Source organism: Antedon bifida, chromosome 11 (assembly GCF_963402885.1).
Source record: "Antedon bifida chromosome 11, ecAntBifi1.1, whole genome shotgun sequence".
In the NCBI taxonomy this organism is placed as follows: Eukaryota; Metazoa; Echinodermata; class Crinoidea; order Comatulida; family Antedonidae; genus Antedon; species Antedon bifida.
Genome location: NC_136236.1, coordinates 16,785,466 through 16,807,575, shown reverse-complemented (window position 1 = coordinate 16,807,575; position 22,110 = coordinate 16,785,466). Strand labels below are relative to the sequence as shown.

At 34.5% G+C, this 22,110-nt stretch overlaps 4 protein-coding genes across 4 annotated transcripts in view; 2 read left to right on the top strand and 2 right to left on the bottom strand.

The window, feature by feature from the left end:
- The window catches only part of LOC144855287 (uncharacterized), a 75,211-nt gene extending 66,699 nt beyond the window's left edge, over nucleotides 1-8,512 (top strand). Inside the window, exon 10 of the mRNA XM_078713100.1 lies at nucleotides 8,494-8,512. The gene's annotated coding sequence lies outside the window, so the exon portion shown is untranslated. The remainder of the gene's footprint in view (nucleotides 1-8,493) is intronic.
- The window catches only part of LOC144855294 (ubiquinol-cytochrome-c reductase complex assembly factor 6-like), a 128,855-nt gene that overhangs the window by 29,740 nt on the left and 77,005 nt on the right, over nucleotides 1-22,110 (bottom strand). The gene's annotated exons all lie outside the window — the stretch shown is intronic.
- Nucleotides 5,251-7,521, top strand: LOC144855237 (transmembrane protein 26-like). The gene is made up of 3 exons (XM_078713044.1): nucleotides 5,251-5,447; nucleotides 6,057-6,219; nucleotides 6,584-7,521. The coding sequence occupies exons 1-3, from the start codon at nucleotides 5,251-5,253 to the stop codon at nucleotides 7,439-7,441; spliced, it is 1,218 nt and encodes a 405-aa protein (XP_078569170.1). The 3' UTR covers nucleotides 7,442-7,521.
- Nucleotides 8,180-15,169, bottom strand: LOC144855293 (uncharacterized). The gene is made up of 3 exons (XM_078713110.1): nucleotides 14,998-15,169; nucleotides 9,397-9,703; nucleotides 8,180-8,836 (listed from the first exon to the last, which is right to left on the bottom strand). Exons 1-3 carry the CDS (start codon nucleotides 14,998-15,000, stop codon nucleotides 8,724-8,726), a joined length of 423 nt encoding a protein of 140 aa, XP_078569236.1. The 5' UTR covers nucleotides 15,001-15,169; the 3' UTR covers nucleotides 8,180-8,723.

The following is a 22,110-nucleotide window of genomic DNA, read 5'->3' as shown; positions in this document are numbered from 1 at the left end:
CCGAGTCCATTCACCGAGTCCATTGCCGAGTCCCGAGTCCATTTGCCGAATTCTAATTTTCTGATCAACAATGAAAATGAATATTACCACGTGCACTCCACTTATTAAACTGAATTTTGCCGAATGTAATAAAAATCAAACTTTAATGTGTGATTCGGCACTCTTGCTGTGTAGGAACACTGAACATGATCTTGTTTTGTTTTGTTTCTTGTATACCTTTATGCGCTGTAGCGTTTGTTATTGTTTTAAAGAAAAGTTGAATTCAATAACACCTACCTCGACCAATAGCCCAGTTCTAAACAATTACCTCTTTTGAAGATCATGTTGACAATTTATCGTACAGTTACAGTTACATGTATTTCAAATGCATAGATTTTCGGGGAAAGAGATGGAAATCGAGAAGAAAAAAAGAGGACAAAATGTATGCGTAGTTCCATCATCTCACTTCCCTTCATGAACTATTCTCTTTAGCGAAATGTATTAGTAGTTCCATCTTCTCACTTCCCTTCATGAACTATTCTCTTTAGCGAAATGTATTAGTAGTTCCATCTTCTCACTTCCCTTCATGAACTATTTTCTTTAGCGAAATGTATTAGTAGTTCCATCTTCTCACTTCCCTTCATGAACTATTCTCTTTAGCGAAATGTATTAGTAGTTTCTATCGTTTCTATTTCTAAAGCTTTGTCTACACTATCAAACATTTCTGGATCCACCATTAAACTCTGTCTACACTATCAAACTTTATGCGACAAAAATGTGATGTGCCCATATATGGCCATGATGATGTCATATCACTACCATATTTAAGCATATCACTACCATAATTGGGCACATCACACTTTTTTGTCAAACTAGTTCGATATTGTAGACAGACCTTTAGAAAGATATTTTTAAAAATGCGCAATCAAAGTTCAGGAAATGAGTTATGCGTACATGAGCACTCATGCAAACGATATGAAATTAATTCAATTCGAGAGACGACAGACTTGATGTGTTTTCTAGTATTTCAATCCATCACGCGACTTTAGTGCACAACTTTTTTGACAACAGTGCAATATAGTATGAAATTGTATCTATAAATTGATGTAAATACTGGTTAATTAATGATTAATCTATTTATAGATTGCTGTTTGTAAATGCGTAACTTGTGTGTTTAGTTAATTTGAAAAGCATCGTTTTGCTCTGGTAAGCAATGATTTAGAAAATGTTAGAGAATTTTATATATAATATATTAACAGAAGTAGGCCTAGTAATAGCATATTACACATTATAATATTAAATATTGATTAATAATAATACCATACCAAAATACGTTGTGTACGTACTTTTGTGTAAATGAAAAAAAAACAAAGAACATATTCGAATTGAGTTGGGGCTTCCCCGTCCATTTCAGTGTGACGTCTTTGGTTCCCACTAGGACGCAACTCAAAGAGAACGCACAACGCAAGCCGTTTTGACCAATCACAAACGACAGATCACAGAACTGTGATTGGTCAATTTATAGCCTACGCATGTGTTTTTATTTTTTTTATTTATAAACATATTTCCACTGGATAACTATATCAACGTTGTCCCACAAAGGGGACATTGTTGTTTTTCAAAAGGTCCAGCATAAAACATTACAACATGCATGTATAATACATAGTTTCTTAAAAATAGTAACAAATTTTAAAATTAAACAGTCTAAAATAGTAAAATATGTGAGAACCATACATTAAAAATACAAAATTATGATTAAAAATCCAAGTTAACAAAGATGTTCATAAAAAAGAATACACCACATTAAAAAAAAAATTTAAGTATTTCGCTAGATAAAAAAAGTGTTTTTATAACTCGATTTGAACGCATTAATGGAAATTGAATTTTGAATGTCAAAATGTATGTTATTCCATATGTTTGCCCCTCTGCGACCTTCAGTGATTGTTCTTTCATTTTTTTCGTGTTTGTTATCGGGGGAACAACATTTAATGTCTCAGAAGCTCTCGTGTTATATCTAATATGTTGATTGTTTTTCACGATAAGTCACCGACCTTTCGTATAATTACACGTTGAATTTTATAGTTTATATTTTAGTTCATTTTCATTTTTTCAATTCATGGAATATTCATGTATTGCAATACACGTATGTCAGTGAATATACTACTATAGTTATATTAGTTATATTAAATTTTATTTTTAATTTAATAGTAAATCAATATACCATTATTATAATTCTTCTACGTGCATTTAAATGATGTTTTTAAAACCTTTTGTTTAGAGTGCTGCAGTTATCTACAGTAATGCCAAGGCTACCCCTATAGTTCAACAATATAGACAGGTAAAACAAAAAGCACTTAAAATATCTTTTATTGTGCATTATAACATGCATAAAATATAGTTTAATTAATCTCACAGCCACGTGGTCTCAAGGGTATGCGTATAACACGGGTATGCAATCCGTTATGTATTTAGTATTATACACTGTTCTCTTGTGTATATTCATATTGACAAATGTATTGTATCCATAAATTATTACATTAGGCCTACTGCTAAATTTATGAGCTAGTTTTTGAGTCAATTTATCCGTCAACTCAATTTATCCGTAAAACTCGTAACACACATCTATATTATAATAGCACTAAGCCAAAATCGGTTATTCTATCTTATCCTAAACCGCAATTCCACTTTATCCATTAGGGCAAATTTGTACTAAAAATGTGTTTTTTATACCAATATATATTATCATGAGTTATCACATTCTGAACTAAAACATCTATCCATATTTTCATCCAGTCATGTTTATTTATCCCAATAGTTTTCCATTCATAAAATCCCTTCGTCCACGGCCGCCTTTTTCGTTCGGCTATATTTCCCCGTCAATCATTTATTAAAAAAAAAAAGTAGTCGGGTCTCATAAAATTAGAAAACAAAGTGATATTTGTTATAACGTTTTTTATTGTTGATATTGAAAACTTTATTGACAATTATTGTCCAGCATTATCTATTATACAGTAATTCATTTTTATTCAAATAAAATTGATGGCCATTTTATATCAACAATTGTTAATACGTATTACTATTTAATTTCTCGCGTTCATTTTGGCCGTCGCACAATGCGTCTATTCGTGGTGTGTCAGTTGGTAGGCCTATTTGCCGATGCTTTTTGTCAGTTTTAAACACTTGTGCAATCGGAGCTCAGAGTGTACGTAATAGGCAGTGTATGCAAAATATCATTGCGCCGCATTAAAAGGGCGCCGAAAGTGGCACTCCCCGCGTTCCATATACAATACAATACAATATCTAGAGGTTAATTGAAGTTACAATAATTGCACAACTCGGATAGCGCTCACTATGACGCGACGTTGATGAGGCATTAAAGACCACCGTTTTGGTTAAAAGAATAGAAGAGAATTTTAAAATGACATGGCATAGCATAAAATAATATATTGTAAATGAAGTCATAATATTGTAAATGAAGTCAGCTTAACTTATGACTTATCCACTAGAATAGGATTAAGTATGTGCTGTCTAAATACTGTATACTCATCAATAAAACTCAAGTGTTATATTCGTAATAATTTGACAGATCGGTGACGAATCAAACAATGTGCCGAGCAATGAAATCGGTATTATACGCTTTCGCGAACGACCGTGTTGTGTGGATATTATGTCTATATTAATGCGTAAGTTACATATAATCACAGGTTACCAAAGAAAGTGACAGGATACCAAATCATTCATCTCCCCTTCCGCTTCATTTTCATTAATGGTATTTTTTGGATAATGTTCTGTTTGTCTGATAAATTAAAATTTTAATCCAGAACGTAGTCAATAATAGATTTAATAAATCAAATTGGCGCTTTAAAATGAACAATCAATCTCGTGGGGCCTCATTTAAAAATTTAAAGCATTATTAAAACAATATGACGACTGAGTTGACCAATCACAAGCGACAATTCGGATGATCCATCGGTCTTGATTGGTCAAATTACTTGCGGCGCGCTTACGTCCTTGCGGTGCATCCAATGGGAACCAAGCTTTAAGTTCTATTACAAAGGTTGACACTTCTTTCTGTTTTGGTTTGCTTGGTTTTTGCTCATTTTATTTATATCATATTATATGTCCATTCATACAGTGTATATATGAGATCTGCTCTCTGCATGCATAATACATACTTAATCATTGAAAGTTCAACAATTTTAATCTAAACAATTATTAATATAATATCTAGGATTTAATGGGGCTATAAAGCCCGTCATACCATAGATAACGTATGCTAATTAGTGCCGTTACACAGTCAATAATAAACGTTTTATTAAATTGCTCGGTTACTTGTGCTACTTGATGTCATCTTTATTTCCAACAGTCTGACGTTTAGAGATTCATCATTTAATGTTGCTTATTTACCTCAATTTTTGACTTTGTACTTTCGTTGTTGTGATAATAAACATTTGTATGGAACATTACTATGTGATCGACGGTCACCTTGTAAACAAGTGAAAGACGTAGTTTAACATTAACAAGACATAGCGACATCAAACAGCAACGGAAAAACGTCAAGTATTTACAAATTGAATCGTGTCAGTTAAGAGGCAAGAAATCAAACATCGGGACTACTTCATTCAGTACTACAATCATTAGTAAGCTAGTTATTAATATCCTTATTGGGGTTTTTAATATAGAACGTAACGTCTATTAAAAGGCAACTCTGGTCAGGGAATTTGTTAAAAAACAATTGTTTTTCTTCGGCCTGCCGCGCCGGACCGCGTAGACCTAAACATTAACTGCTTTTAAAAAACAATCCATGAATGTTTCTTCTTCTAAATTTACCTGTTCCGGTCTTGAATATTTATCTTTTGAAACTTTGCTAGAATAACTGTTTCCGGAAAGATCTATACACAGTACTGTTAATGGTAAAGTAGTGTTTTTACGACCAGTATTTTCAACTCTTTCGTCTGTGTTCGATCTACCTCTCAAATAGGCCTACAGACTAATTAAAGTCAATAAGTTGTACTTTTGATCAAGGAGATACACGCACCATCGTTCAAAAATATATCTCTCTAATGTGAAGACTTCTTCGTTAAACTGGAGATATTTTTGAGTAATTTGAAGGTACAAGTTGATATCAAGATAAAAGAGGGTGTTTTGGACAATCTGAAATATTGTCATGATTCCCGAAATTTAAATGAGTTTTGTTGAGCGGACTATTAGAAGAGTTATGCAGTAACGAACGAGAAACTTTATGTTTACTTTCATACTTTTCGATATGAAATGGCGCTTAGTATTTTTGCTGTGATTAAGGCAATTCTAGCCAGAGCACTGTTCATTTCGGTCAGCATTCTGTGTGTTCGGTCGCTTGTTCAAGTTGAGGAGAACGTTTTATATTGGTTCATGTTGTCCACCGCAGTGTTATCTTGTTTTGAAGCAGCCATAACTTTAACAACCAGAGAAGGTGGCGAGTGGAAATGGTGAGTTTTGGACCTTTCCCAAAATTTATATTTATTTAACTAATTACTTTTTGCTTACTGTAAGTCAGGATAGTTAAGAATTGTTTTAGTGAAAATCTGAGGCCTCATTTATCAAACCAGTTCTTTTTATTATGGAATGAACTTCTAAAATTAAAAAAAGAAAAACTCGTACAAATATATGCTTAGATATTGAAAACTGACCAGGTAAAACACGTCGAAAAATATATAGATAAATAAAGACTAATAAGACTTCAATAATATTGTTTCAATGAGTTTTGATATCCGATCATTTAAATATTCCCCTTTCTTCCACACTATCAAACTAGCTTGAAAAGTGTGCCGTACCCAAATGGTAGTGATATAACATCATCATGTCCTTATATGAGCACATCACTTTTTTTGACACATTAAGTTTGATAGTGTAGACCGAGGTCCAGAGTTCTTCTTTAACGTCAGTAGTTTCAGAATTGTTTGAAATTGAATTGAACAAATCAAGTCAAATAAATCAATTATGTCTAATGCAACATTTCAAATTACGGTAGGCCTAAATTATTAATTATAGCTTGTAAAATTTTATCCTAATTATGAACAATTCTTTCTGAATTAAAGGTTTTATCCGAGTTTTGCAATAGCGCTCGTAAGCACAGTTCCTGCAATTTGGATTTTGGAGTTAGACATCATGGAAGCACATATTGAAGTTGCTGAGGAACTCGGTTTGGACGAGTGTACTGACGAAGTATTGCATAGTGGTAATCATACTTATGTAGATCAGGTAGGGCTACATTAGTTACATTATGTAGTATAAATTAAGGAGGCTTCTTGATACAGTATATCCTTCAAACCAATACATTTTACATATAATGCCACTATCGACAGAGATTGACAACTGCTGGAATGAACTAAAGCACGGTGTGTTTGATCCTTGCCTTTCAATCCTCAAAATGGGTCTTAAGCTCTACTCTCTCGTAGCAGCAGAGGTAACGTAGTTAGGTGTCTGGTGGGAAGACCTTGTGACTACCGTAGGTCGCTAGGACCTCTTATTCCCCAGATATAGTTCACCATGATGTGGACTAATAGAAACTACCCTAATGAAAAGTAATATACCAGTACTTAAAGAAAGTTATGCGTTTTTACAGATTGTGCGGTCGCTGGATTTTACACCCGAGGAATGGTCCTTGTTTCTGCAGCAAGTTCTTTTATTCGCTCTGATTCTGGGACGGTGGATGCTACCAAAAGGATCCATGACACGTGACCAACTTTCCCAACTCCTATTGGTCTTCATCGGTATCGCTGCAGACATTTTGGAGTTTTCTACAGAGAGCATGAAACTTCCAACCGTCAGATGTAACGAGGTGATGATTGTAACTATATTGAGTATCTGGACGTGGAGTCTACTTCAGTTCACGCTTGGCTTGACCGTGACAAAGTCTCGAAAGACGCGAGTTGCTGGTGTGACGGACCGACAGGAAAACAGGAACCAGGTGTGTGCAGATGGTGGATGGGGTTGCTGCGAGACAGAAACATGGGGAATAATGGTAACCATTGTCATGCAAGATGGACCATTCTTCGTTATGAGAATGTACTTAATCTTCCACGAGGACGTCATCAACCAGGGAATGATATTCTTCACATGTAAAAATCTGTTAGTTTTACTACTCCAGTTATACCGTCTGTTTGTGCTTTACTGGGAGAAGAAGCCGCCTGACTCACCGAATAGATTTGTTCGTGCTGTCCAGCGAACTCGCACGGTTTTGCTCAGTACTCAAAACATGAAACCGAGTCGGCCTACCACGACGGATACTGAGATAGTTTACCCTTCTGAGGAATATAAAACGCCAAATCATAAACAACTGGGTGATTCTATAATGACCGTTGTGGCGGAGGAATTAGAAAAAAGTAGATCTTCTCGTCAACTTGTCAAGTCACAAAACGATGAATTCTTAAACGAAACTGGCTGTTTTATTAACGGCAGCATAACGTCTGACAGTTTGTAAAAGTAGAAGTTATTTGCATATCAAGCATGCGCAGAAGAGTCACATTGTCGATTGACCCATCATTTTCACTCTTTAAAATTTTCCCACATTTTCCATTTAGAACAAAACATTATTTTAGGCTTATTTATTTGTAAACAGTTATTATTTTCATTTTTTTTTAAACCCGACTAAGTCATCTCCATTTAGTAACATTTCAGGTCACATTTAAATGCTCAGGTAATCTTTGTTGTCACAATCGTCTTGGAATGAAAGTGCTTGTTACGTCACCGAATATCGTATACCTGCCATCATTATCATCATCATCGTCATCATCATCATCAGCCTAAAATAAAAATATTCATCGTATAGTTTTCCGAGTGGTACCGTATTTTGTCAGGTTGTCTGGATATACAAAAATATATGTGCGTACATAATTTAGAGTCCATTATCTTTTCCATTTCAAATGTTTGTTTTACCATTTTCTGTTTTAGCCTAAAATATCTTAAAATAAATATAACATTTCAACAGAACTTAGAAAGTGTGTTTATTGGTGAATATAAACGAAATCTAAAAATGAAAACTATATAATCACAAAATATTTCTAGCTAGAACATTCACTAACACAAATTATTAATTTACATTCTCTAGGATAGACTATTACTTAATTTACACATTAATTTGTTACCAGTATTTCACAAAAGATAAATAAATATAAACATAGATAATTGTGGTAAGTAAGTAAATTTAGAATTAGAGTTCGTATTACGCAGTAAGGTTGATCGCAAATAGCGTGAGCGATGCATGATGGGAAGAGTTTGGAAGTTTGGAGCAATAGCGCCATCACCAGTATATGATGTTGGTATTATACGGTGACGCTATTGCTCCCAAACTCTTCACATTATGCATTGTGCAATGACGTCCCTACACAATCACTAAAACGTAAAAGCTAAAAATGGTTATATCTTGGACAAATGTTTCTCCATGGTTATATACAGTTGTATGCGTTCCCATCATTTGGTTCCATTAATGCGTTCGTCGTGCTTAGTTTTTTTAAGTTGGTACCATGGGCACAGTTATACATTTGGTGGATAAGAACGAACTTAACGGGTAAGAACGAACTTACCCGGGTAAATAAGTACGCCCGAATAGGTGTTTTGTTACGTATGGGTGTACACACTCTTCCAGAGTTTTCTCTTTGTTATATACTTATGTGTTTACTTAAATGTAGGGTCTTTCCTCTCAACACAATTCTGGGCTCAACTACATGCTGCCCCGTACGTTTTTTAGTCCCAGTTGTCTCTGTTTAATATTGAAGATCATCTTCAAAAAATGACGACGAGTCTTCGTCGATTGCGTCGTCTGCTCGGAATATCCATGGTGCCCTTGAAAACTCTTTATAACTTAGTTTTTTATCATCTGTAAAATAAGCATACGTTTTCAAGATAAGCATACTAAACAAAGTCAGTTATTGTCATACGATGGCGCACTTACTCGAAGTACCTTTTGTAAAAAAATAAGTTATTGCCATATGATGGCGCAGTACAAGTACATTTTGTCAAATGTGTTGCAGTATGTTGTGTAGTGTATGTTGTGAACGACAAAGGTATTGTTTATGTACCTGCAGTTATTACAAAATATAGTATAGTAGGCCTACATTTGTCAATGTTCTTACAACCCTATAATTCAAAATGTTTTGACTCTATTTTGGCAACAGAAAAATATTTCTTCTATTGTTGGTATGGTAAAGCCTCCATGAAGTGTTACTACTGCATGCAGTAAATAAAAGTACTGTAGTGTTTTACAAAACAATCTTTGTATTCTATCTATTTTGTTCATATATTATTGGTAATTACTCCATGGTTATACAGGGGTCTAGGCCCGTTGACACCTGGGGTTTTCCACCCACTGTTAACCGAAAGTTTCGGATTTACTTGTTCCGTTTCACGGAAAGAAAGACGGTTCCGTTTTATACGTACCATTTGAGTCTGCACTTCTAAATGCTCCTCTTGCGTCTTCCAATGATGTATCGGTCGCCTCTGCCAACTCGAACAACGTAATCACGCCATCTTTGTTGGCATCGTAGGTACGGAATGGACTTGGTATGTCAATTGGGTTAAACTTCAGTTCATTTTCCTCCTGTTCTTCTTCTGTCGGTCTCTTTTCATGTGTATTACCCCTATGTTGTTTGTGTGACGGTAACCTTAAGCTTTTAGTCTCTGTCACAACACATAAAAGTGAAAAGATAGATAAAATGGCAACAACGGCCACAGAAGTCGTCACTTTCTGAAATATAAGAGAACGAAGTTATTAAACTCTATCATAGGCCCCTATTACAGTACAACGCTCCCTCTCCCACGTCACAAAATATTACAACCATAACATTCGATTTTAATCTAATCAACATTATATTAGACTAGGCTGGTAATATTACTTAGTCTCCACTGCAAACTTTACCAGACGTTTGCAAACTCTGAGTTTGTCACGGTTTGGAAAGTTCCTGCGAGTGTCTGGTTACTGGAGGCGATCATTTTGTCCACTTTACCGAATCACATGACGGCATAGACTGTCAGTGATTGGCCAGTAAACTAGTTTGTCAAGAAGGTGCACGACCCAACTTCTTCAAACTACAGTATCTTTCTTCGCAGCAACTTTTGGAAAATATGTCTTGCTCGCTTGCTTGTTTGAAAACAAACTAAAGTTTTCTAGTGTAGATGAGGCCATACTTAGTTGAAAATAGTTTAATATTCCACTGTACAGATAACTGATTAATGAACAGATAAAATGACATGGTTGGCTGGATGGAAATATTACTGCTACTAAAAGTGGCTTAAGATTTGCCCTTTTGATGGATATCCCCGATAAGTATTTAATACTTTTACTTTATCAAACCCCATTAAGTGAAAAAAGTATCGGCGTTTATCTCGCAGACAATGACGTCACGGATTAGTTAATAGTGGGGTACTCAACCGAAATAGGTTCAATGAAAGAAATTCATAATCCCAAATAATAAACCTCTGACACTTTGCAAGATAATGCGAATAAAAGATTATTGTTATCCTCTCACGCCTCGGATTAGGTTCGTCAATTTCGAATAAATAATATAAAATCAATATTATAAAGCCTTTATAATTGTGTTGTGTACTTCTTTCCAGGTTTGCTGTTTTTCTGATTTCTTACAATTTGATTATTTGTGTTGGTAATTGGTTAAATATCTTGTTTCATGTTATCGGTCTCCCCTGCCGAATGCCTAGGGGGAATGCTCCCCAAGTTACTGTTTTTTTTATTGCTGAATGTCCTGAATGCCTATAGGAGAAAGCTCCTCTTTAGTGTCGACATTTTTTACTATTTATGATACAGTATTTTACCTACCTAAAAATACCTGTCTGATCTCTGATCTGTATATACGGTCTATGTTTATTTTATACTCATTTGGGTTATTATTTTTATTAACATTAGTAGTATTTCAAATTAAAGGCCTATATATTATAAGTCTGTTCTGGCAGTTGATGATGTATGAGAGCCAATTTCTGTAATTTATAAGGAGCTATTTTTATAGTTTTGTATCATAAAAACAAAGGATGGCTTTGATCAGAGACATTTGAAAAGTTTGTCAAGAAAAAAAATTTAATTCAGGTAATTCCGTTTTGGTACATTTTATAGTATAGCTGGTACATTTATTTTATAGTGTGGACTGCTGTCATTTTATTGTTAGCCTCACCAGATTTAGTAGGCCTAACGCGAAATAAATGAAACAAAACAAGGATTTATGAACATATTGTATTAATATTGTTATACAATCATTAGGGGCCTACTTGCTGTGATTGGCCTGGCTAATTGACAGGGTTATTATATTATTTGCTTTAACACGACCTCTTGTGTTTTCACGATTTGCTTTGACCTATATAATATAAACAAGGCAAATATCGCGCTGTGTTCTCTGTTCTCATTTCATACCCGGTGTATGAGAAGAAGAATAACACCCACTGTGAATATTGACTCAAAGACATTCTAAACAAATATTCACGACAGAAATAAGATGCCAATCAAAAGTACCGAGTCCTCGGCACCAGGCAGATCTCGGCAGGGGCGACAGTACAACAAGGGCGGCCTAGCTGCACAAATATCTGAATATACCTTATGTGACGAACACGCATATTTCTGTACAATTAAATCGCGATGCCATTAGCTTGGTACGGTTTTCACTTCAACGCAGCGCATGAACGTAAGCCGCAACGCAATTATCCAATCAAAAGGGATAGATTATTCGAACTGGTCGCTAGTGATTGGTCAATCGCTTGGGTTGCGGCTTACGTCCTTGCGTTGCGTCCTAGTGGGAACCAAGCTTAAGTTTTAATATCGAATAACGCGATTATTTCATTCCGGTTCTCTTTGCCCCGAAACAGCCCATATATTTATATTGATGCAGTTTTACCAAATTGTTTAATATGATTTTAATCTGTTTGATAGTTTATGCAGCATTTAAACCTCTGTAATTTGGACTAAGATGGGTGTGTCACCTAGTGAGAGACTTCTCTCTCAGCGTAATTGTCGTAATAGCTAATAATGTAACGAGTTTACCGTATAACTTATATAGGTATATTACAGCGTACGCAGTATAAATAGAAAAATAAATATTGAGCGTTTGACAGGTCCCTGGTGACCGCAGAAACTATTTGGTCAAAATTGTTATTAAAACATAATAGGTAACAGTTGAGTTTCTACATAAAATACCCAGGCCCGTAAAATAACGTTGCACCCGGGAACAGCTTGTATTTTTTGAGAGCATAACTGACATAAATAGTATACAGTATTTCTGTGTATGATCTTGTATGTCAAATACAGTGAGTAGAGAACAATCTTACAGAAATATGCCTAGTAGGCCAAGTTGCATTATATTATTGGGCAGAATCAGACCTACAATATGCATACATACACGAAAATACACACTAAAACAACTCTCAGCTACAAAATATTATTTCTTGTCTTACATAAGCCTATATTATTTTGGGTTTTCTGATATTCTTTTTTTGGTATTCTTTAGAAAAAATGTACTACAGTATTTATGAAAAATGAACAGACATGTGTTTCGCTGGTGCCAATCAAAGAACGGTATGTCACCAGGTCTCAGTGAGGTCAGGAACTTACTATCAGACAACCATTCTGTCTATCAGTAAACCACTCATCTTCATAAAATGATACATGCCTGGCATACCATTTGAACTTTAAAGCGAAATATAATGTTGTCAAAATAAGCCAAATTGGGGATCTCTTATGCCCACGGTGATTTCTTCGTTCGTTCAAGAAAGCCCTGTTCACATGGTGCCAAAGATCAGACTACATTGTCTACCATAATTACCCTCATTTACATAAAATGATACATGCCATATTTACTTAAAAGGGAGTGTATTAGTGTATTCCTTTTAATTCCTTCGTTGAGAATAGCCTGATCCCCTGCTCCGGGGCAGTTTAAGGTACTATTTTGCACTCAGGCTACAACTAGCATCCGTTTGAACTTTAAAGGAAATCTCGATAAAACGCCTCCTCTTCTCCCCAGTTGCTAAAAGGGTACTAATGTTAAGCTATAGTTTGTCAAAGTATATGTTTAAATATGGTAGTGATATGACATCATCATGTCCTTATATGGGCACATCACATTTGATAGTGTAGACAGATCCTAAAGGGAGTCTAATGTATTCCCTTTGATTCCTTCGTTGAGAAAAACCCTCCCTTGCTCCCCAGTTTAAAGGTTCTATTAGTATTTTCACAGACTACAACTCATCCCCATAAACTATACAGCATCCGTTTGAACTTTAAAGGAAATCTCGTTATGGAAAAAAATAAGCCACATGGATGCCTCTATGCCCTCTGATTCCTTCACTAAGGTAAACGTCTCCCCAACTTCCCAGTTACTAAAAAGGTACTAATGTTAACCTCTGTCTACACTATTAAACTTTATGTGACAAAAAAATGTGATGTACGTGCCCATATATGGACATGATGATATCATATCACTACCATATTTAAGCATATCACTACCATATTAGATATGTCCTAGTTGGGAAATCAATCTTTAATTTTTTACACTTAATAACAATGATTTTACATTCGTTTACCTAGAATATCAGTATACAGCAACACCGATTCAACAGCAGTATATTATAAACAAATTTGTCAGTCGAACACTGTAAAAAGCCACCAGAGTAATAGAACGCACCTGTGTTTTATTACTGTGTATATAGTTTTATGCTATTTATGTTGCAGACGATCCAGCCTCTAAAATTGTCCAATTATAGGGGTTCGTTTACCGATGACATATTATTGAACATAAATCAAAACTGTCTTCATAAATTGTTTTATTTATAATAAATGAAGTGGTGTGGCTGTTTTTATGATAATGAAATATTTGAGTACTAGATAGTTTATGGCGATAAAATGACTACAATTTAATTGGCAAAACTTAGGCGATAAATAAAGATTTAAGCGTATACAAATTAAATCTATGCACAATGAAACGAAACATTGCAGGTTCTATGTCCTCTGAAGCCTATTTATATTATTGTTTACCTGCATTTCATTGAGAACCACAATTAGGCTTAAACCAACTACAGTACAGTATTTTATTATATTTCTTTTTTAAGGAACTACTGTATTACTGCTCTTGATAAACCTGACGTCATTGTATAGATATGTGGGTTGTTTTTCTAACTAAATGAAGATTTTATGAATTACAATAAGCCTAACTACATAATATTTAACGGAAGTTTTTAAGAGCTCAATTAAATGGTTTAGCATCGTTCATTCAACTTTTAAACCGTTTACTTTTTGTTCAATGACAATGGAGCCATAAAACCACCTCTGGCAATGTTCCCAAGCCAGATAAAATACACAAATGGTCATTGAAAAAGAAGGTACTTAGGCCTAGCATCGCATTCCCTTGGGTATATACAAATTTGTGATAAGGCTCATAAATTTAAAGTAGGGCCAAGATCCTCGTCGATATAAGAGGAAAAGTTAAGAAGAGAACTTGTATATATAGGCTTGTAATAGAATAGCAAAGTACGTTCTTCGTTATTTTAAATTATAGACAGCAATGAATGCAGTCAAATTTTATGAAAAAATTTAATAATATCAAGTCGTAGCAAAAACATAGTTAAGATATAGGGATACGGTCGTTATTTTTTTAAACATCAATACACCCGGCCCATTCCAGATAGATAATTTCACTCCTGAGTACGATCAAAACATATTGATCGAAACGTCGAGAAACTGAACAGTTCTTTTCAGAAATAATATACGTGGTGTACCGCAAACTTTATATCAACACTATATTGGTCGTTAAAAAAATATCAAAAGAACAGGTTAAAAAGTTAAGAAGTTCGCAAAGTTCTGGACACTGAAAGAGCAGCAATTAAGCACCGGACACCTCAGGAAACAGGATGTCCATGCTAGTTGATAGTTTCAAATTTAGATAGGCCTGGAATTAAAAGATAGGTTGTTGTTGTTTTTAGAAGTTTGATATCTCATGCACTTTTTTTGCCACACTCAAGTTTCAATTTATAGTTGTTTAAAAAGCTTACCATTTTATCAGTTAAATCCTACGTTCGGTTTATCCTGTTGTATACCCACCACAACAATATTAAACAGCTAATAATTCCTTTATACAGCTATAATTGAGTTGTAAGAAAAATCCTCAATAGTTGTTATCGTTGACAATGACCCCCTTCTGACTCCATCGAACTCTTAACCAAAACAATTACAAAACTTTACTTACTGACATTTACTTTTACTGTGTTCAATGGAGCATTACATTTAGCAAGTGGTGGCGCTACTCTTAAATTAAAATAGGCTACTGATTTCTTTCTTTTACAATTTCATATACAAAACTAAATTATAAACTTACATTAAAATAAAAAATTAAATAAAACATTGTGACTCCTTACTTCTATTTATTTTATTTTCATATAACGAGGATAAAACCACACCATAAAGAAATGATTGATTTCGGCTATTTTTTTCAACATTCCTAGATAAAACACTTTTTTTTTTAATAAAATAATTTTCAATTTAGTTGTTTTGTTTATCTATCAATGTTGTTTTTACTTTACCGCCATAATTTCGACAACTACTTATTGTTTCGTTTATTTCGTGATTACTTTTACACAGATATATTAAAAACTGGGTCACTTGAAAAACGTATACGTACGTTTAACACTAAACAATATATTCCTACCAGTCCTACCGCCACTTATTTTTTCGTTTATTTCGTGATCACTTTTACACAGTTTAATAAACGTAAACAAAACTAACTTTGCATGAGATATGACTACTTATTTACCTATTTATGACCCATATTCCAGAGTTAAAAACTGGGTCGCCTGAAAAAAATATAGGAATACTAAACAGTATATTTCTAGGACTTATATTACCATTTATGCCTGTCAATTAGTAAATATTAGAATGATCTAATGTTAAAAGTGTTTACCAAAAAGTTTTTTCCTTGTAATCTAATTATAAGTTAAAACCCCGCCCCCTCTCTCCAGCCTAGCCAACAATCAGCCAACCAGCGACCATGCCGCACACTTTACAAAATTCACCACCATATATAGAGTAGACTGTTCCAAACAACACAAACAGGGTACAGCTATTTTCCGTCTACACTGTGCCTAAAAAGACAAAAATATCTCATTACAAAATTGATGTTTAAATGTTTATAAATATGAATAATTACCACAGAAAATGTCAACAACAATAATTTTACAAATTTCAAAATGACTAAAATTACAACTGTAAGTAACAAATAAATGTGTTTATTTTTGTTAATTTCCACTCCCCCTATAAATTTTGAGGTGGTCCAACTCACTTCCGCCCACAACTTGACAGCGTGAAAATGTGCCTCCGATATCCGATTACCGTCTGCTTCAGCCTGCTGTGTACGTCAAAATATAGAAGTATTTACCGTGTGTGTCTTCTAAAAACTAACATTTTTAGTCGATATTAATATGTAAGCTGGTTATTTTGTTTATGATATCTATAAATAAGGTATAAGGGATAATATATGCATTTTGTGGATCTTTTTTTATGAGTTGTTTGTAGTTTGTAGACTGTTTTTTCCTAGGCCTAGGCCCTAGCCTAAAGAAAGGCCGGTCTGTCAAATCATCACATCCGTGCCATGAGTGTTGTAGTCTACACCTATGCATAGGCCCGGGCATAGGCTATGGAAGAGTGGTGGGTGTGTGGACGTCCCGATTTTTTTTTCAGTATTATATATTGCATTAATAATATACAAGGTCTAGGCCTACTAGAGTACTAATATTTTGGGTTTTTTTTTTATTTTCTTGGCTCTTTTAGGAGGATGACACTCATCATGGATGATGTATGTGGCAGTGTGAGTGGACATGATGGATGGCAAGATGAAGTAAAATAAAGGGTGTGGGCTGTCTATTTCTGATGAAACAGAAAATGATTGGTAAGTCTAGGCCTAGCCTAGTGAATTTGAAATAAAGTAACAGCTAGAATAAACAACTTTTGGGTAGAATAAACAACTTTTAGTCAGAATGCAGTGGCAACATTTTGTACTTGATGGCAAAAATGTTTTGACCTTTGTAACATCTTTTTTTTGCAATATTTTAAGGGAAAAGAAACGGTCGCGCCCACATTTTGTTTTACGAGGATATCGGGTCGTGTGTTATTTCGGTCGTGATAAAATCAACTTCCGGTATTCTGTATGGAACGCTGCTAGACCTAGCTATGCTTTTGATCATATCAATCGGGTTATTCTGTCGTGCTATTTTGTAGGTGGCGCTCTACATTTATCATCAATTTAAAGTGCTTATTATAATATTAGGTATTGTTTTACCATTCAAATATTTCAGTTGATAAAAATTAATATTATAATTTTATTTTTTTTTTACATTTCTTTATTCTCTACAGTGGGTATCCCAATGAACATTTTAATTGATTATTTCTCTTTTTTAATTATGTTATGAAATTTAAAATTGTCTTAAGAAAAAAATATGTTAAAAACTTTGTGTACTGTTTCCTTTCTTTCACACTGGTAAGTATGATTTTATATCATTTTAAAATACAATCATATTATTATAAATGACTTCAGTTACATAAAACAAGAATTTAGGTCACATGATTATGACACCAAATATAAATATATTATATATATGCATCAGACCTAACAAACAGTGGGTCAAAATAAACTCAATAAAAATTATGTTATATAGTTATTCTATATGTAAATTTACGCACGGGTAAGTTCTGCAATACTATATTGTACTTGCATTCACAAAAAGATGATTTTGACACTTGAGCTAGAGTATCCGGACAACCCCATAGACAATTACCCCCCTAAGACAACTACCCTCTAGGACAATTAACTATCCCCCTAGGACAACTGCTAGGCCCCTAGGACAACTACCCCTCTGAAACAACAACACACTCTGAACAACCCCACATATATCATGACAACTACCACCCGAACAACTACCCTCTAGGACAACTACCCTTCTAGAACAACAACACCCTGCTCTGAACAACCACACATATATCAAGACACCTACACCTTAGGTTATGATTATGATCTTGTAAAACTTACTGAACTTCAAAACATAGGGAGAGAGATTGATGTTATGAAAGCTTTTGAATCTTTTAATATGTGTATTTGTCAGCAGTTATTTGACATTAAGCGAGAATCAATAACGCTCCAATCATGAAAAATAAAGGGGTGGGCTTATTTTATTCTTGCGTGAAATGAAGATGCTGTATATAAATCTAGGAACATACAGTTTGCCTAGCTGCACCAGTCAATCGAAAATCATATATAAAAAAAAGTTATTTTCTATCAGCCCCTTAATATCAATAAAACTGGCCCGATTTTCTTTTTCAAAACAAATGTTTTACCGTAAGAGCTTATGTCATGCTGTTTAATGACATTATACGTTTACTGCAAGTCCAGTAATATTTATGGAATAATGATTTGACTGTTACTACTTAATAGAAGAACTTTAATTGATTTTTTTTTACATTATCTCCCCACTCCTGAGAAAACCGTATACAAATTACATTATTTTCTTCGCGCAAGTTCAACTTGAACTACGTCACGCCATAGTGACAATGGCAGATGCGGAAATTCACCACGCGATGGAATGTTTAGGGGGCCTAGCGCTTTCTTGTCACGCTATGAAGTACGTTGTTCGTTGCGATTATAATATGTTGGAGGCCTAGAAAATATGAAAGAACCGTAACGCCACAACACATTTTGAAGGTTTTGTTTGTAGTTAATCAAAAGTACTTCACTGGTAAATTAATACTAATCTTGTTCTAATAATTAACGATTAAAATTATTTTTTATGTATATAGTCCTGATGCGTAAAAAGTGATATCAATGCGCAAAATTTCGTCTGCTCCTCCTCTCAATACTCTCTTGTTATTGGCCAATTTATAACCTTTGTTACCCAGACGTGTGAAACTCGACTAAAAGCTCGACTTCATTAAGTCGAACTGCATACTTCGACTACTTCTTTTATGAATCGAATATGAAGTATTAGCTTGAACTAGGATTTTTTCAAGTTGAACTTCGAACCATGACTATAGTTCGGTTTAAGAATACGGGCAGAAGTTTTTTTTAATAAATATCGCTACAGTTATTACAAAATAGACTAAAAATCTTAGGTACATACGTCGATATAAGACCGGTAGAATATTTTGATAATTTCATGTCAAATATTGTAAAATGTATAGTGTGGTACACCGCCCTCGTAGTCCCCTCTTCACACACAATTTGATTTACAATATAATTGGCACCAATTGTAGTTGTCCTAGTGGGTAGCTAGAGGGTAGTTTTCCTAGGGGGTAATTGTCTTAGGGGGTAGTTGTCCTAGGGGTATTTGTCTTAAGAGGGTAGTTGTCCTAGAAGGGTAATTGTCCGGGTGGTAGTTGTCCTAGACCCATGAGCTAGGTGCCTACATGAAGGGTCCTACAAAACACAGTTCTCGACGATCAAATGTCCTTAAACTTTTTAAGTGAAATAATAATTTAAAAATTTAAAAAAATATTTTATAGTACAGTATAAACATATATTGTACTTCACAAATAGGTAGGCGGGAACTAAACGCCAAAGCGGGACAATCGACGAAAGCAGACAGGTGGAATCTATAATATGTTTAGGCTCTTCCATTATCATTGGTTTAAAAACACATACATAACACTGTTTGAGGTCAACATTTACGTAATTTATCATTTCATGTAGCCCTACAGTATCTCTCTTCTGGGATCGCCCACCTTTATTATTCTCATATCCATCTTGCGCATCATGTCACTAGGCTACGGTAGATTCATCATACTATCTATGTTACTGCTGATAAATTGGTCACATAATTTGATGCATCTTTACTGTTTCTTCATAAGCTGTACCCAAAAATAGTCTACAGTATGTATAGGATAAACACTTTTAAAAAAGGCAAAAAAATAACAGTAATTTGGATGTCTCGACAGCAATGTTTCGCCAGTTGAATAAATTGAATACAAAGATTATATAAAATATGCCTAATATAAAATATAGGGCATAGTACTTGACAAGAACCAATTATTAGGCCTACAGAGGTTTTTAAAAAACTGTACTATTACTAATTATTATTATTCCAAAGGCAAATTACTTTTAAAAATAGGATGATCAGGACCAATCGGGGGTAAAAGCAGGAGAAAAAGGCCCCTTGAGCACTCCTGTGTGGCCACTGAGTTTAGCCATTGAGCACTCATAGCCATTTCGCTACTGGGACCAATACGTTTCCGATCGCATGAGATGATCTGGGCTTACACATAGGATGGTCCAATTATGGTTCCAACACACAAGAGGATTGGGCCAACACGTTGAACAATTGAGACGATGATAACATTTATTGTTCTGATTGTCTGATATAGCCTTTTCTCTTAACCAATTCTCGGCAAGAGAACATCCATTGTTGTTTGTAATTGTTTAGGTTGTTGGGAGGAGGTTGTGTTGCCTGCAATACTTTTTCTCACATGTGGACTTCCGATTATTTCTTATTTTACTATTTTTTTTATTGACGTATTATATTGCATTAATATATGAACTATTGTTTTTTTTTTACAGTGTTTTTCTTGACTTGGGCTAACCTAGCTAAGAAAAGACGTGGTTTGGAACACCAGCACACACTGCCAAAATGGACATGATGGCAAAATGCAGTAGGCCTAAGCTATGATGAAAATTATTGGTAAGTCTAGTGAATTGTAGCAGGATACAAATTGGCACCACACATGCACTCCCTAGGCATGGCCAGTAAACACATTTTAGTTCGATTGTAGTGGCAAAATCTTTTATTCATCTGAAAACTTTTTGAACTTCTTGGTATCTTTTTGCTCACAATGTTAATATTTTTTACTAGTGTTTTAGTATTATAAATAATATTTCTAATTTGCAAACAATATTATAAATAACTGTTTAATTGCCACCATACAGCAAGTGCCTACCAATAAAAATATTGGCAAGTGAAAAATATTGTTCATTTTGCCCCTGTTAAATGTTCATTAAATGTCTATAAATTATTATCTTATTTTTGTGATCATTCACAGCAGGAGTTTATTAGAAGATTTTTAGATGGTCTTTCTTAACGGTCTAACTGGGAAGCAGTGTGGGATGTGAGCACACTAGGTTGAGGTGATGGTAAATGCAGCATTGTCTGCTGTCAGGCTGGCTTAATAGAAGTCTTCACTGCAAGTAGATGATTGATGGCAATATAAACAATGGTGAGTTTTTTTTCATGACCGAACTTTGTGGACAAATTGATTTGATGCTTAAAAATAGCCTTGTTCATATGTCTGACCGATTGCGAGTGGTTAGTCGATCGGTTCGTGAGCGAGATTGCATCCACAAACTGTTCTTGATGCTGAAGTAAATTTACGTCAGCTAGCCCATCAGTTTCAACATGTAAGCCTAGGCACAACACCACTAAAAAAGGCCCAAACATCTTGGGCTCCTCCTAGGTACCATTTGTGTTACAATGTTGTTTGGTGCCGCCTCGACAGTGCCCCAAGACATGCTTGATATTGAGGGCGATTCTACCTATTTATCATGATTTTATTTTATATAGAGAAACATCAATACTGTAGTTGTAACTTAACATGAGTTGGTGAAGATAAGAAGATGTTCAATCATGACTAGACTACTACTAGATGCTACTCAAGTTTCATCTGCTGGAAATACAGGTATAGAAGTCGGTTATAAACATAAATTTCAAATATAACATTTGGTTAAATATATACAAATTAAAAATGAAATCATGATGAAAAACCATTAATTTCTCTTGGAATAGTCAACAGAATTTTGCACAATTTTTTATAGTACCGTATATCCTTGGTTACAGTATAATCCCACTTTGAGTCTACTTATTTCATAGGCATATCCCTGGGTATAGTCCCACTATAGACTTTTGGTCTGGTTGTAGACCTCTCTCTAGCCAGTTTGTTTTACAAAAATAATTTCTTTTCTGAACCAGAGCCCTGGGTATAGTCCCACCCCCCAGAAGTTCGCCAAATTTCGTGTTCTAAGGGGGTTGGGGTTATACCAAAGAATATACGGTATGGTAGTTCAAGTGTGTATATGGTAGGAAAGAGTATTTTTAAAAAATAAATTTTAGTTGAGGACATTTATTAATGTCATTTAT